Source organism: Diplotaxodon limnothrissa, linkage group LG12, assembly GCF_057381915.1.
Source record: "Diplotaxodon limnothrissa isolate DT_005_m linkage group LG12, D_limnothrissa_male_GT1.1, whole genome shotgun sequence".
Lineage (NCBI taxonomy): Eukaryota > Metazoa > Chordata > Actinopteri > Cichliformes > Cichlidae > Diplotaxodon > Diplotaxodon limnothrissa.
In genome coordinates this window covers 10,057,348-10,071,469 of record NC_140607.1, presented here as the reverse complement: position 1 = coordinate 10,071,469, position 14,122 = coordinate 10,057,348, and the positions used below count along the sequence as shown (strand labels likewise).

General features: G+C 40.3%; 1 protein-coding gene across 2 annotated transcripts in view; it reads right to left on the bottom strand.

Moving 5' to 3' along the window:
* The window catches only part of nsmfb (NMDA receptor synaptonuclear signaling and neuronal migration factor b), a 65,410-nt gene that overhangs the window by 33,753 nt on the left and 17,535 nt on the right, over window positions 1–14,122 (bottom strand). The window contains exons 2-6 of one of the 2 annotated variants that reach the window (XM_085367916.1): window positions 13,641–13,702; window positions 5,849–6,613; window positions 5,614–5,686; window positions 4,497–4,502; window positions 933–1,001 (exon numbers count right to left, since the gene is read on the bottom strand). In XM_085367916.1, the coding sequence (XP_085224042.1) occupies window positions 933–1,001; window positions 4,497–4,502; window positions 5,614–5,686; window positions 5,849–6,613; window positions 13,641–13,702 (975 nt within the window). The remainder of the gene's footprint in view (window positions 1–932; window positions 1,002–4,496; window positions 4,503–5,613; window positions 5,687–5,848; window positions 6,614–13,640; window positions 13,703–14,122) is intronic. The other variant, XM_085367917.1, reaches the window with a different exon arrangement.

Here is a 14,122-nt window from a genome sequence, read left to right as displayed (position 1 = left end):
GACAGCTGGTAAATGAAAATTGTGTGGTCATACCAAAAACTTCTCAATGAAGTTCTGCTATCACAGAATGCATGCACCATAGTTCAGGTCATGTCCAGTGAAGTCAATGTGCCATAATAACCATTGTATTAACGATAAATTTAATAACTCTGCATAGCAACAGTTACTCAAAAAACACTTTTTATCCATAACAAGAACAGCAAAGAAACTATACAACAGAAAATGCAAATGCTATTTATGCTCTCCTCATAACAATGATAAGAAAAAATAAACTGGGCCAATAAGACATGCTTGTTATTACAGGGATATACATGTTAATGTGATCCCCCCCTGCTTTGTATTTTGCCAGTTCTCTTATCTGGAGATCATACTTGGCAAATAACACTCTCAAGGAAAAGAGCACATACAGCACTATCTTTCTGTTGAACAAAACCCCCGTCTTAAAAGACGATTTGGCGAATACAAGATCATAAAATTATCTTTTTTTCGCTTGCTTCAAGGCCATATTTCACAGGACTGATTAGTTAGCAACATCCCTCTCGCCGGTAGGCTAAGTGATTTTTAGCCAATTACAAGTTGAACTCGGTGGGTGGGGTTGTTAGCTAAGATGCAATGATTAAGAAATGGCGCAACTGATGTGTCTATGCAAGCTAATTTGTGATATGCACTGGTAATAGATATTTAGTTTTTAATGCACCTTCTCTGTGCATGTTGTGCCATCAGTTAACCCTTCGCGTGCCAGCATGAGTGCCCAGGGTTGCCGGCCCCTGGTCTACAACACTTGAAATATAAATAGAAACGAGGTTGAAAAGACTACGAAAAAAATTATTTTAAAATCGGATAAAAGGCATTTCTGTTCAAGAAGTTGTTTTCTTTGTTGGGTAATAGGGTAACTATAACAGCACCACACAGGACAGGACAGGGCACGGTACCTCTCCATCATGGTGGCTGCCTCCTGCTCTCTTTTCCGTCTCTTTCTCTCAGCAATGCCTCGGAAAGCCCTGCCGGGACGTCAAAGCATTAAGTTGTTTTGTTTGGAAATATAGGTTTTCGTTTTAGCTTCGCCTGACAGCAACCAAGGATTTTTTTGTCTGAACCCAATCTGACCCAAGGGCTAAAAAGCTCTACTATTACTTGCTATATCTGGTGAGCTTAGAAATTAATGCAGCTTTTAAGTTGATGTTTGTTATAAACAAAACTAACTAAAATGCCACACAGTAACAAAAGGAAACTAAAAAGCCCATAGGGTCTAGTTGGGTTCGGGCATAAAGTTTAGTTAGGGTGGTATGGGAAGACACTAAAGGTGTCAAAGGTGAGAGGTTTGAAGTCCAGTAGGGTTAGTGAGAGTTTAGTTAGCTTTGGTGAGTAGTTAAAGTTAGCAGCACAGGGACATCTAATCCACCAAAGGCAGAGGACATTGAGGATAATTGCATGTACACTCACGCACACACACTCACAAACTACAACCACAATGTAGGAAAAGACACTGAGGGAACAAAAGACGACTTTATATTCATTTAAATATGAATGTTAAATTCTTTTTTGTGCAGCTTCAACAGCCATTATGGGATGTATTGGTTTTTTTCTTGGTTGGTGGGGTCGTATTATTTTGTGTAGGTCTCAAAAGGTCAGGCCTAATCAAGACTTTTAGAACTTGTTGCCCTGGCTGTCTTCTGACCAATTTATCTCATCTTTATGAAAAGCCTCTAGGAAAGACTAGCTATTTCCTGATAGCACAGAAACTCATTGTGTTCCCTTACTTGTAGGAGGTTGAAAGAGAACCCAGTTAAACTTCAGAAATGGATTATCAGACCAGTGCTGAGATGTGACATCCTCTGTTTCACATTTTGATGTACTGAGAAATATTTCTGCACCACAATTTTTGCAACACATTATTAACCATTCTGCCAAGTGTGTAACAGTATGCCTACACCGAGGTGCCTTTCCCAGTAGGGACAGTAATGGTTCTGACAGGGCGTCAGACATAATGAGAATCATCTGTGACAGCGTATGTCAAAAACAAAGTCCGGTCCTACGGTCTGGTTTTCACCAACGGACAGACAGACAGGCAGGCAGCTGATGAGCCCTGGGATGACAAAACATGAGGCTGAATTCACTGGAGTCTGATTATTATCCAAAAGCTCTCTGCATTGCTATTGCAGAATTTTTCCCCCTCGTGAATTCACTCACGTTTTGTTCCTTCTCACTGCAAAAACAAACAGGTTGGAAGAGATGTTTCCTTCAGCCTGTCCCTCCTTCCACCATCTGCTATCACAAGTATATTTAAAAGCTGACAGCCTACTTCCTCTATTGTGCGATAAAGCAATCCTTTAAATTTTCTGCCAAATTTATCAAGCAGCCAGCAGAGAGAGAAGAAGAAAAACAGATTTTTCACTGTCTTTGGCAGTAGGCACATGCGGTTTTATAGTTTCAAACAGTGGTTTACATAAGCTTAAGCCTGTGAAGTCTAAGCCATCAAAGGTGAAAACACTAAAAGCAAAAGTGACCTACATATTCTGAGTTAAGGTTTGGGTTATTTGCTGATGATGGTGACTTAGACCTTAGAGAGTTAAATATGAGAAGATAAGTTATAATACTAAAGATCTGAAGATATTAAAGTATTGAAACTTAAGCAGTACTGGGGGCGGCTTTATGTCTGCTGACAGCTAGATTGGTAGTTGCAAATGAGAGTTAGCAAACATTTGAAAAAGTGTATGATCTAGAATTTCATCATGTCTCACATGATGCATGGTCACCTTGAAAGTTTACCAAGAAACTTGGGAAAAATGTTGTTTCCAGAATTTGATCAACCAAGTCCAGTAATCTAAGTTTAATAGGAGTTCCCAGTTTACCTTAATAGATGGAATCATTAGCAACCAAAAAGCCTTAGAGACTCTTGTTTATCTTTCTCTACAGTAAAGCCATACAGTCTACTTTTGACACCAGCAAGAACGGATATCACATGTGTGATCAACCTTATTAAAAAAAAAGACTAAAATTATCACCTGGTCGTTGATTGGTCACATTGCAGTTTAGATTACTGCTTGTTCAAACACATAATGTATGAAAACGCTCATGTCCCTTTATTAAATTCCTTTAAATTCCTTTAAAGATAAGTGATTCACAGTCACATCCCCTGTATGTAAGTAATGGTGTTAGATACTGACTAGACAACTGTTTTTGCAGAACATAGTGATGTGACCATAGATTGCTGGGGCCAGGAAAATAATTTTCCCAAAGAGAAATGAGAAACTGGGACTGCTACGGATATATTCAGTCCAATTCTGCTCAATAGTAATTTTATTGGAAATGTTATCCCTTTATAAACCACTAATGGTAATAGTAGATGTTACAAGTAGATCCTAATTGTGACCCCTTGGGAAAATCAAATGCCCACACTTAGACTAGCTGGATGTTGCCACCAACCCTTCTTGTTTTTGAATTCCCATTTTTGAAGCCTCAAGCTGGGTCACCGAACTGTTCTCACCTTAACCTCTTTGAAACCACACATTATAATCTGGTTCTTACTCTGAAACCATCATCACAATATTTAAAAGCTGACAGCCTGCTAAAATACAGTTTACACTATCTTTTAGCAGGAGGCAGGTGTAGTTTCATAGAGTAAAAAAAAATAAAATCTTATAAAACAACCAAAGTGTTTTCGTGGAGATATGAATGTGACAGTATAGCTATGGAAGGGACAGGAAGCAAAATGTGCAAAGGACTGCACTGAGACATTACAAGAATGAAACAAAGGTTTCATTGGTGTTGTGAGGGACAAAAGAGGCAGGTGACGTGTGATTTAATCACATGATTTATAAAACACTGTAAAAACACGTCTGCTATTAGCTGTTCACTGCTTATAGCTAGTTAGCTATAGCTAACTTATCTCTGCAAGTTTTCTATAGTATTGTCTCCCCAAAAAAGCCTCCGCTGTGTTTTGTGAGCTATTTTTTTGTGAGCTTATGTTGTGTTTTTCCTTTTTCTTATGTGTTTTATTCAGCTTTTTTCTATTTGCCATTGTTTTCTTAAGTTGCTATGCATTTGACCTTTTAGGGTTGCTGTACGACTCAGACCTCAGAGGGTTAAACAGCATTACTAAGATTTATCTATAGACTTATGCACAAGAAAACAGCTTTGAGTTCATGGTTTTAGTTTTCAGACGTAACTTTGGTAGTCAAGTCACCACTGCTACACTGTCTTTATCAGAAATATATCAAAGGAGTTCATTTCAACAAAGAATTGTTGCTATTTAAATAATGCTTGGCATGACCTACTTTTCATTCCTACCAAACCTTCCTTGCCTTTAATCTTACATCCACATATTGACATCCCATCCAGCAGACATCGAGGTTGGGGAATAAGGACACAGTAGACTGACTAGCACAAAGCCACATGAGGAACAGAGTTCAATGCGAGTTACCTAACTGGCATAGCAAAAAAAAAAGAAAAAGCAACAAGGAAGAACAGTGGGGGCGTTTGAAAGATTTACTCACGATATTCTACAGTCGTGGTTTGGAAGGCCGCCACACAGTGTGGAGAGGAAGAAGAGGAGACAAAAATGAAAGAGAAGTTAGCAATAGGGCCAGCCAAATACTCCACATACCCAAATTTTGGAGTGAGATTTATGTTCCAGTTCTCATTTTCAGGAGAGACAAAATGGAAGAATCCTACCTATAAATAAGTGAGCAGGGACTGGGATTCAAATATGACATGCACATTGAAAGAAGTGAGGAAGAGGAGATGATGACTGATGAAATATGTACATGTATGTACATCTAAAGTGTACCAAAATATCTCACCAGTTGGTTCTCAAGGACTGGCTATAACCAAACACTTAGTTTAATGTGTAGTCAATAATGTGTAGTCAATTAAACTGTGATATATCCATCATTCAGCCTGCCATTTAAATCAAAAGTGAGAGTCAGACCCATATATCAGTTTGACTCTAATACGGACACAGGCAGTCGGAAACAGATGGGGAAAGGAAGGTGAGACATATGGATAGCAAAGAGGGAGTGTGGGAGAGAAGAAGGGAAAAAAAGATCATGGTGGGTGCGCTTTGTCTGTTTGAGAGTCATAATTATAAGGTCAGGGTGATAGGTGATAATTAACCTGTCAGCAAGACTGGAACGGAGTTGTGTGTCTGCGTGTATGTGTGTCTTGGTTAAGGCACGTACACGATCTAGACCAACACATTTCCAGCTTTCTAAATGTGTTGATTTCAAAGACTCTTGGCTGCTCAATTTAGAGGAACAAGTACTATGCACAACACTGGAAACAGGTGCGTTCCATTCAGCTGGTATCATTGTTTACTGGGACACTTGTTGGACCATGTTGTTAAAATTACTAAACTGTGCTTCTACCAGTACAGATCTAAAACATCCAGTTTTTCTATGGGCAACTGCTTATTTCTAAAAAAAATGTCAAAGTGGCTTCCTATATTAATAAAACCAACGAGCATAAAGGTGTGAAAGCTCATTAAGACTTTGTATTAGAATGTTACATTTGTCTCTTGGAAGGAAAAGACTGGGGCCGTATCCTGCCAACATGGCAGCGAGATGCTGTGATGCACAGAGTGGGAGTGAAGGTGGATTTCCATGCCATACTCACGCCTGCATGGTGGTGGTGGCTGTCTGAAAGCTGAACATATTCTCTTTGGGGAACCAGCTGTTAGGATTGTCCTCTGCAAACACAAATAAGAAAAGGAAGGTGTGTGTCAGTGAGCATTACATTCAAACACAGGCCTTACAAATAGCAGTGGAGGTGAATAAAAACATGGTGAGAACGTGTTTAAATTTAGGCTCAGTTTGTTTATTCGTTTAAACCTTCACATTTAGTTTTATACCCCTGTCATCTGTAGATGCTCTGTCCTCGCTGTACATTCTCTCCAGTTTTTTGCGTTGCTTCCCTCCATCTCGGGGTGAGGTATCTAGGTCCAGGGAGCGCTGACTTTGGCATGGAGCCCGAATGCAGGCAACGCAGTCTGGGGTGTAGTCATCCCGCGACCCACCTCTCCTCATTCCCCAATCACGAATGTTGCCAGCGCTACCTGAGCTCTGCAGCGGCTGCGATGATGACGTTGGGCCTCCGTGATGCTGCTGGGCATGATGTTGGTTACTGCGGTGATGGCTGCTACGGTGATGGCTGCCACGGGCAGCTGAGGCGGTTGGTTGGCTGGTGCAGGATAGGCCATGACTGGCAGCAGAAGTGCTCTGTGAGAGAGGCTGCTCCCGGGAGCCCTTCAGCACCTCCAACTCCAGGCTCTCCTCACTGCCACGGCCCCCGAGGGTCATCCCGCCTTCCCTGGTGATTGTGTACACCCTGGCTGGCTTCACAGCAACAGGCCCCTGTGAACCCCTGGCAGCAGGTGGGTCCTCTATGGAAAGACTGCGTTCGGCAGAGAGTCGCCGTTTGGAGGGGCCAAGTGATGCTTGAGCCTGGAGAGTGTTGACTTGAGATTGAGACTGTGGGTTAGTGCTGGGATTAGACTGGCTGGACTGGGCGGGTTTAGCTATGGATAAACAACGGCTCTGTGGTGGCAGATTGTTGTTATGCAAGTGACTGACGTCTGGAGAGTCCTGGCCAGAGAAAGTTTCAGACAGTAGATGATCTGGGGATAAAGAGAAAGGGGATGAAGCAAAATTAACAAGAAAACATAGCAAGTGAGAGATAAATCATGCTGTCTGTTTTCTATATAGCTTTCATAAACGGACATCAGATAAATGCTTTCTATGTAAATAGAGTTAACAGGGAGCTTGCTTGTGTCTCTTTGGGATTTGTAGCTCTGGCAGCAGAGTGGTAAACATTTACTAGCTGCAAAGCTTTTGTGAGCACATGAGGAAAATAGAGAGGTGGCATAGTGATGGAAAAAAAACAAATAGCGGAAAGATGAAAGATTCAGAAATGGATGAGCCGGTACAGTCCAAGAAGCCCAGTTGTCCTGTAGGATCATGAAGGATGAATAGTTCTTCTCACTGTATAAATGGTTGCAATGCTGCAGGCTTGAAAGCAAGTGTAATCTGATGGGACTTGCTAGTTTTTCATTTTGTGTGTCCTGTGGATAAATAAGTATGGGTATAGTGATAATTTTCCGATGCCTTTAATTTAGTTTTATCTCCTTATAACGATGTTCATTTTTTTAACAAATATTTTTAATAATCATTGTCTTTCTATTTTAGACAATGTTTGTCCTGTCTAAACAAGACTAGCTCCGGTTTCAAAGTCGTCTCCCTGGATAAATGACACCATTCGCCTCTCAAAGCGTTGCCGCTGTAAGGTTGAGCGTTTATGGAGGAAAACACACAGCAAATTCAAAAGTGTTAAATGTTTTGGTGTTAATAGTCTTCTTGCAAAAGTAGAGTTAATTTTACTCTAAGCAGAGTCACATTCTTTTAATGTAACTCTGAGGTGTAAAATGATAGTAGTTAAAATCGAGTGTTAAAAATGAGTGTTTCTCTGTCAAATCTGGAGGTGTTACAATGGAAACATTAACTCTTGACCTCTTAACTCTGAACTCCTACAGGGGCTATGACACCAACAGAGTAAATTCACAGACTCCGCCCCCAGCACGGCTCCAATCGAAGCTGAAGTGAAGCCGTTTCAGAACATTTTGCTCTACATATTTGAGTTGTTTGCCATGCTTGGTAAGTCATTTTTTCAAAGATTGTTTCAATTATTATGAGCTTTTACTTCTGTGGCTCTTTGGAGTTGAGACAAAGCTGTGTGAAAGGCATTAGCCATGTTGCTCGGTGATAGCATAATATTCTGTTTTAGCTAGCTGAAAGGTATTGTCTGCGGGCAAATGCCACAGCCTTGAAAAAAAGCTTGCATGTGAATTTTCAGTCAAATCTTTGGTCAAATACACCTAAAACAATGTCTAGAATGTGAAATGTTGGTATAATGGTGCTACTTGAAGCCTGAAAACGATCGCCCATAAAAAAAAAAGAGCAAACAGCAGTAGCAGACGTCCTGACTGGGTTCTACGTTAGCATAGATCCCTCCAGAGTTTTGTGCACACGGTTTAGGTAAAAATTAAAAAGGTTGAGGTTTTACATTTAGTTCAGTATTACCTGCTGCCTGTGTCTTTGTCTTTTGGGAAAATACTTTACACAAGTAATGGCTCAAAGAGGATTCCTTTTTTTTTTTTTTTTAACTGTGCTGCAATTGTTTACTGGATTATTTGTGCCATTAATTAGTGTCAACTAATTTTTATTCAATCTCCGCACAGGATATGCTTGTGAAGATGGAATATGGGGGAGAGCAGAAGTGCGTTGAAGTTCCACAAAGGGATGAATGAAGGACATGCATATTGTATTGAAGAAATAAGTGATGAGAATGCTGTTATTTGCATTTACCATGTCAGACCTTTTGATAAACAAAGTTCTAATGAAAGTGAGAACATGTATACTGTTACATCTTTCAGAAAATGTTTTGAAATTGTGGTGCACAGTTCAGAATAAATGTTTTTAAAAAACCATTGCATCTTTTTAGTAAATGTTTATTTCCAAAAGAAATTTCTAGAAGTTCAGAACAGTAAAATTCCCGCTTTTAAGAATGAATTAGAAGATAACTCTTACGTAGTTAAACTAAAATACTCTTTGAGAGTTAATATATAAACTCTTAACACCAAGTGTTAAATTATCAACTCCAGACAGATTTGGTGTTTAACACTAAATCAGAGTTAACGTACCAACTCTCCAAAAAGAGTTAAATTAACACTCTCTGGTGTGGACCCATATAGACACTTTAATAGTGTTGAAATCAAATCCGACAGTGTTAATTTGGACATGCTGGATTTGCTGTGCACGTTTGCATGTCCATCTCCTTCATTTAAAGGACCTTTTAGTCCCTTTTAACACTTCACTTCGAGATGCGAGGGCTGCGTATTTCTCAGACTTAGTGTCTAAGAGCAGAGGTAACCTTCTATCTATGGTACTATTCAACACCATTAGTGATATTGTTACTCCTGCTCCACCTGCTGTCCCAAATTCATCAAATGAAGATTGTGAAAAATTTCTTTCTTTCTTCGTTGAAAATGTCAGTAACGTGAGGAACAATATCTCTCCTTCTGTGTCTCTCTTATCTGCTCCAACTCAAGCTAGGCCTGTAATTTTAGGAAGATTTTTACCTGTGTCCTTACCAGAGCTGTTCAAGTTAGTTAATTCGATGAAAGCGTCCTCCTGCTCTCTGGATATTTTACCTGGATTTTTATTTAAAAATGTCTTTTTGGTCTATTGGTCCCTGTGTGCTCACAATTATCAATACCTCACTGGTTTCTGGTCAGATCCCTGTTTATTGTAAGAATGCTGTCATTCACCCACTGTTAAAAAAACCTAAGCTTGATGCTTCTGTTCTTAGTAGCTACAGACCGATTTCAAAATTACCGTTCATTGCTAAGATTTTAGAAAAGCTTATAGCTGTTCTAGAATACAGCATTCTGGATAAATTCCAATCTGGCTTTCGTAGAGCTCACTCTACTGAAACTACACTTCTTAGAGTCTCCAACGACATTTTGATGAGATGTGATGCAGGAGAATGCTCCGTTCTGTTGATGTTGGACCTGACCTCCGCCTTTGATACTGTGGACCATCATATTCTGCTAGATAGGCTGAGACACTGGGCGGGTATATCAGGGGCTGCTTTGGCCTGGTTTGAATCCTATTTGCATGAACGATCCTTTTCTGCGGCTACCTTTAAGTACAGTTCCTCTTCTACTTTTCTTGCCTATGGTGTGCCACAAGGTTCAGTTTTGGGGCCTTTATTGTTCTTGCTGTATTTACTTCCTCTTCAACACTTATTGAGCACTTTTAAGGACATTTCGTATCACTGCTATGCAGATGATATTCAGTTATATATCTCCTTTAAGCCCCATGATGTTTCCAAGCTACAGATTTTGCATAAGTGCATAGACTCCATTAGAGGTTGGATGGCTGTAAACTTTCTTCAACTAAATGAGGAGAAGACTGAAGTCCTTGTTTGTGCTCCTAAACATTTTGTACCTAGTGTTATGGAAAACTTGGGTCCACTTGCTACATTTGCCAAACCGTCTATCAGGAACCTTGGTGTTACTATTGACTCAGGTCTGACTTTGGATGCCCATGTAAAATCTCTGGTTCGCTCCTGTTTTTATCACTTGAGAAACACTGCTAAGCTGAGTCCCATTGTATCGCGCTCCAAATTAGAAATTGTCATTCATGCATTTGTTTCATCTCGTCTGGATTATTGTAATTTTTTGCTTAGTTGTTTATGTAAAGCCTCTTTGGAGCATCTGCAAGTTGTTCAGAACGCTGCTGCAAAGCTTCTGACCAAGTCCTCCAAGTACTCCCATGTCACACCCCTGCTGATTCAGCTGCACTGGCTCCCCGATAAATTCAGAATCCACTTTAAGGTTTTGACCTTGACTTTCAGGGCTCTGCATAGACAAACGCCAACATATATAGTGCAGAATTATTAGGCAAATGAGTATTTTGTCCACATCATCCTCTTCATGCATGTTGTCTTACTCCAAGCTGTATAGGCTCGAAAGCCTACTACCAATTAAGCATATTAGGTGATGTGCATCGCTGTAATGAGAAGGGGTGTGGTCTAATGACATCAACACCCTATATCAGGTGTGCATAATTATTAGGCAACGTCCTTCCCTTTGGCAAAATGGGTCAAAAGAAGGACTTGACAGGCTCAGAAAAGTCAAAAATAGTGAGATGTCTTGCAGAGGGATGCAGCAGTCTCAAAATTGCAAAACTTCTGAAGCGTGATCATCGAACAATCAAGCGTTTCATTCAAAATAGTCAACAGGGTCGCAAGAAGCGTGTGGAAAAACCAAGGCGCAAAATAACTGCCCATGAACTGAGAAAAGTCAAGCGTGCAGCTGCCAAGATGCCACTTGCCACCAGTTTGGCCATATTTCAGAGCTGCAACATCACTGGAGTGCCCAAAAGCACAAGGTGTGCAATACTCAGAGACATGGCCAAGGTAAGAAAGGCTGAAAGACGACCACCACTGAACAAGGCACACAAGCTGAAACGTCAAGACTGGGCCAAGAAATATCTCAAGACTGATTTTTCTAAGGTTTTATGGACTGATGAAATGAGAGTGAGTCTTCATGGGCCAGATGGATGGGCCCGTGGCTGGATTGGTAAAGGGCAGAGAGCTCCAGTCTGACTCAGACGCCAGCAAGGTGGAGGTGGAGTACTGGTTTGGGCTGGTATCATCAAAGATGAGCTTGTGGGGCCTTTTCGGGTTGAGGATGAAGTCAAGCTCAACTCCCAGTCCTACTGCCAGTTCCTGGAAGACACCTTCTTCAAGCAGTGGTACAGGAAGAAGTCTGCATCCTTCAAGAAAAACATGATTTTCATGCAGGACAATGCTCCATCACACGCGTCCAAGTACTCCACAGCGTGGCTGGCAAGAAAGGGTATAAAAGAAGAAAAACTAATGACATGGCCACCTTGTTCACCTGATCGGAACCCCATTGAGAACCTGTGGTCCATCATCAAATGTGAGATTTACAAGGAGGGAAAACAGTACACCTCTCTGAACAGTGTCTGGGAGGCTGTGGTTGCTGCTGCACGCAATGTTGATGGTGAACAGATCAAAACACTGACAGAATCCATGGATGGCAGGCTTTTGAGTGTCCTTGCAAAGAAAGGTGGCTATATTGGTCGCTGATTTGTTTTTGTTTTGTTTTTGAATGTCAGAAATGTATATTTGTGAATGTGGAGATGTTATATTGGTTTCACTGGTAAAAATAAATAATTGAAATGGGTATATATTTGTTTTTTGTTAAGTTGCCTAATAATTATGCACAGTAATAGTCACCTGCACACACAGATATCCCCCTAAAATAGCTAAAACTAAAAACAAACTAAAAACTACTTCCAAAAACATTCAGCTTTGATATTAATGTGTTTTTTGGGTTCATTGAGAACATGGTTGTTGTTCAATAATAAAATTATTCCTCAAAAATACAACTTGCCTAATAATTCTGCACTCCCTGTATAAGTGAACTTTTACATCCATACATTACCAGCAGGTCCCTGAGGTAATGTGACTAGGGCTTGCTGGTTATCCTACACATGAGGCTGAAAACAAAAGGCAACAAAGCTTTTGTAACTGTGGCCCCCAGATTGTGGAACTCTCTCCCTTTGAGCCTGAGATCTGTGGACTCCGTGGTCGCTTTTAAAAAACAGCTAAAGACTCATCTTTTTAAACTTGCTTTTGGTTGATTTTTATTTTTAGGTTTTAGCTTCTGTGAAGCACTTTTTGATTTTTATCTTGAAAGGTGCTTTATAAATAAAATTTTACTGTACTTTACTTACTAAGTTATACTGAAGAAAAACTGAGTGGAAAGCAAACAGATTTGTAAGATTCCCTTTTATAAAGTTGAAATCATACACAGAAAAGCGATATTGCAAAGGTAGGGGAAAGGGAAGTGCTAGTTAGTCACAACAGCTTTTCCAGGATATAATTAAACTGAGCATAGTATTAGACTGAGTAGGTTACTAAGTTAGGCTCAACCACAATCCCAGTAGGTAAGCTGGTCTCAGTGCATCTGATAGCTCGCTTGATACCCTTCCAGACCCTTCCCAATTGGCAAGCACACAATCCTGTTTTAGCCTGCCCACAGATGCTGCGTATCTGCAGGCCACTTTGCACCTAACTTCAGCCCCATCTCAATTGTCATGTTTTCTGCTACTTTATGTATTCCACATATTTGCACTAAAAAGAGCATGCTAACAAATATAAATTACTACTGAAAATATAAATCCTCAATTACATTACCAATTCAGTTTTGTTTTTTCATAATCAGTTTACAAAAATAGTCATCTTACAGTGCTTTACATGTTAAAGTAAAAACCCTACAATATGATAATCCTCTATGAACAGCACTTGCCAACAGCAGGGGGGAAGAACTTGCAGATATATCAGTAATCTGCAACATTAAGATATCCTGCTTAGAATTGTTGAGGTATGGACTTTAGAAGACCTTGGATGGTGTCCTGTAGTATCAGGATTCACAACGGAATCGAGCAGCAGGATAGAGCAATCTGGAGTCAGTTCTCTGTCAAGTTCCTTATGCCATACCATACATGTCCTTCAAGAAGCCACTGCCATCAAGGAACACTGATGCCTTGAACTTGTCCACATGGTCTGCAGCCACTTCTGGTAAGCTTTAACCACTGCATTCTGAGAACCACCCACAATACGTGCTGATTTTCTGAACCAGTCACCCTGCTCTCACAGGTTGGCCCCTGTCAAAATTGTTCAGAGCCTTACACTTGCCCAATTTCCAATTCCAATTTTTCAGCACTTACCAGGTGACAGTATAGTTCGCTGCAGCTGATTTTAGGGTGATCAAATACTTATGGTTTTGGGGATAACCTGTGAAACATTGCTGTTGTGGTGTGACTGCACCCTGAAGCTGAGCGTTTATTACATAAACATCAGCATTTTTAAAATATTTTAATAACTGATTATCCGACATGTCACAGGCCAATATTTCACACAGAAATATTTTAAGGTATTTTTGGGAGTAGGAAATACGTGTGAAGCCGGAGAAACTGATATTTCCGACTAAATACTATATTGCTCTAATACTGATATAGTATTGTTGTAGGACTACTAAGTGTGCCACCTACCTGCTCCGTTGCGGTTCTCTGGATTGGTATTGGACAGGTATTCTCCAAATGCTCTGGCTGCTCTGTAGAGACACAAGTGCAAGACTTCACTCTGAGCTATTTTGCACAACTGTTGCTGTCAAACATAGCAAAGTGACTCACAAACATTTCACAGGATTCTCTCCACCTAAACAGGCTGTCTGAGCTTTTTCTCTCTAAGGCCCTCTTCACTGCAAGTAGGTTACATCACCACAGCACTCTGTGAGAGGAGCTGTTAATGTCCTGAATCCATACTCGCTATCTGCCATCACTCAACACAGTTACAGGCTGATCTTGGCTAAAGTCGGGAAGGGAAAAAGAATGAAAGCTTTCTATTACATATTTTTATAGCTTACTAAAATATTGAAATGGAAATGAACTGACATTTATATGAAGATTTTCCAATTTTAATAACCATTTTAATTGCTTTCATATCCTTTCGGTGGTCAGTGGCTCAATATGTC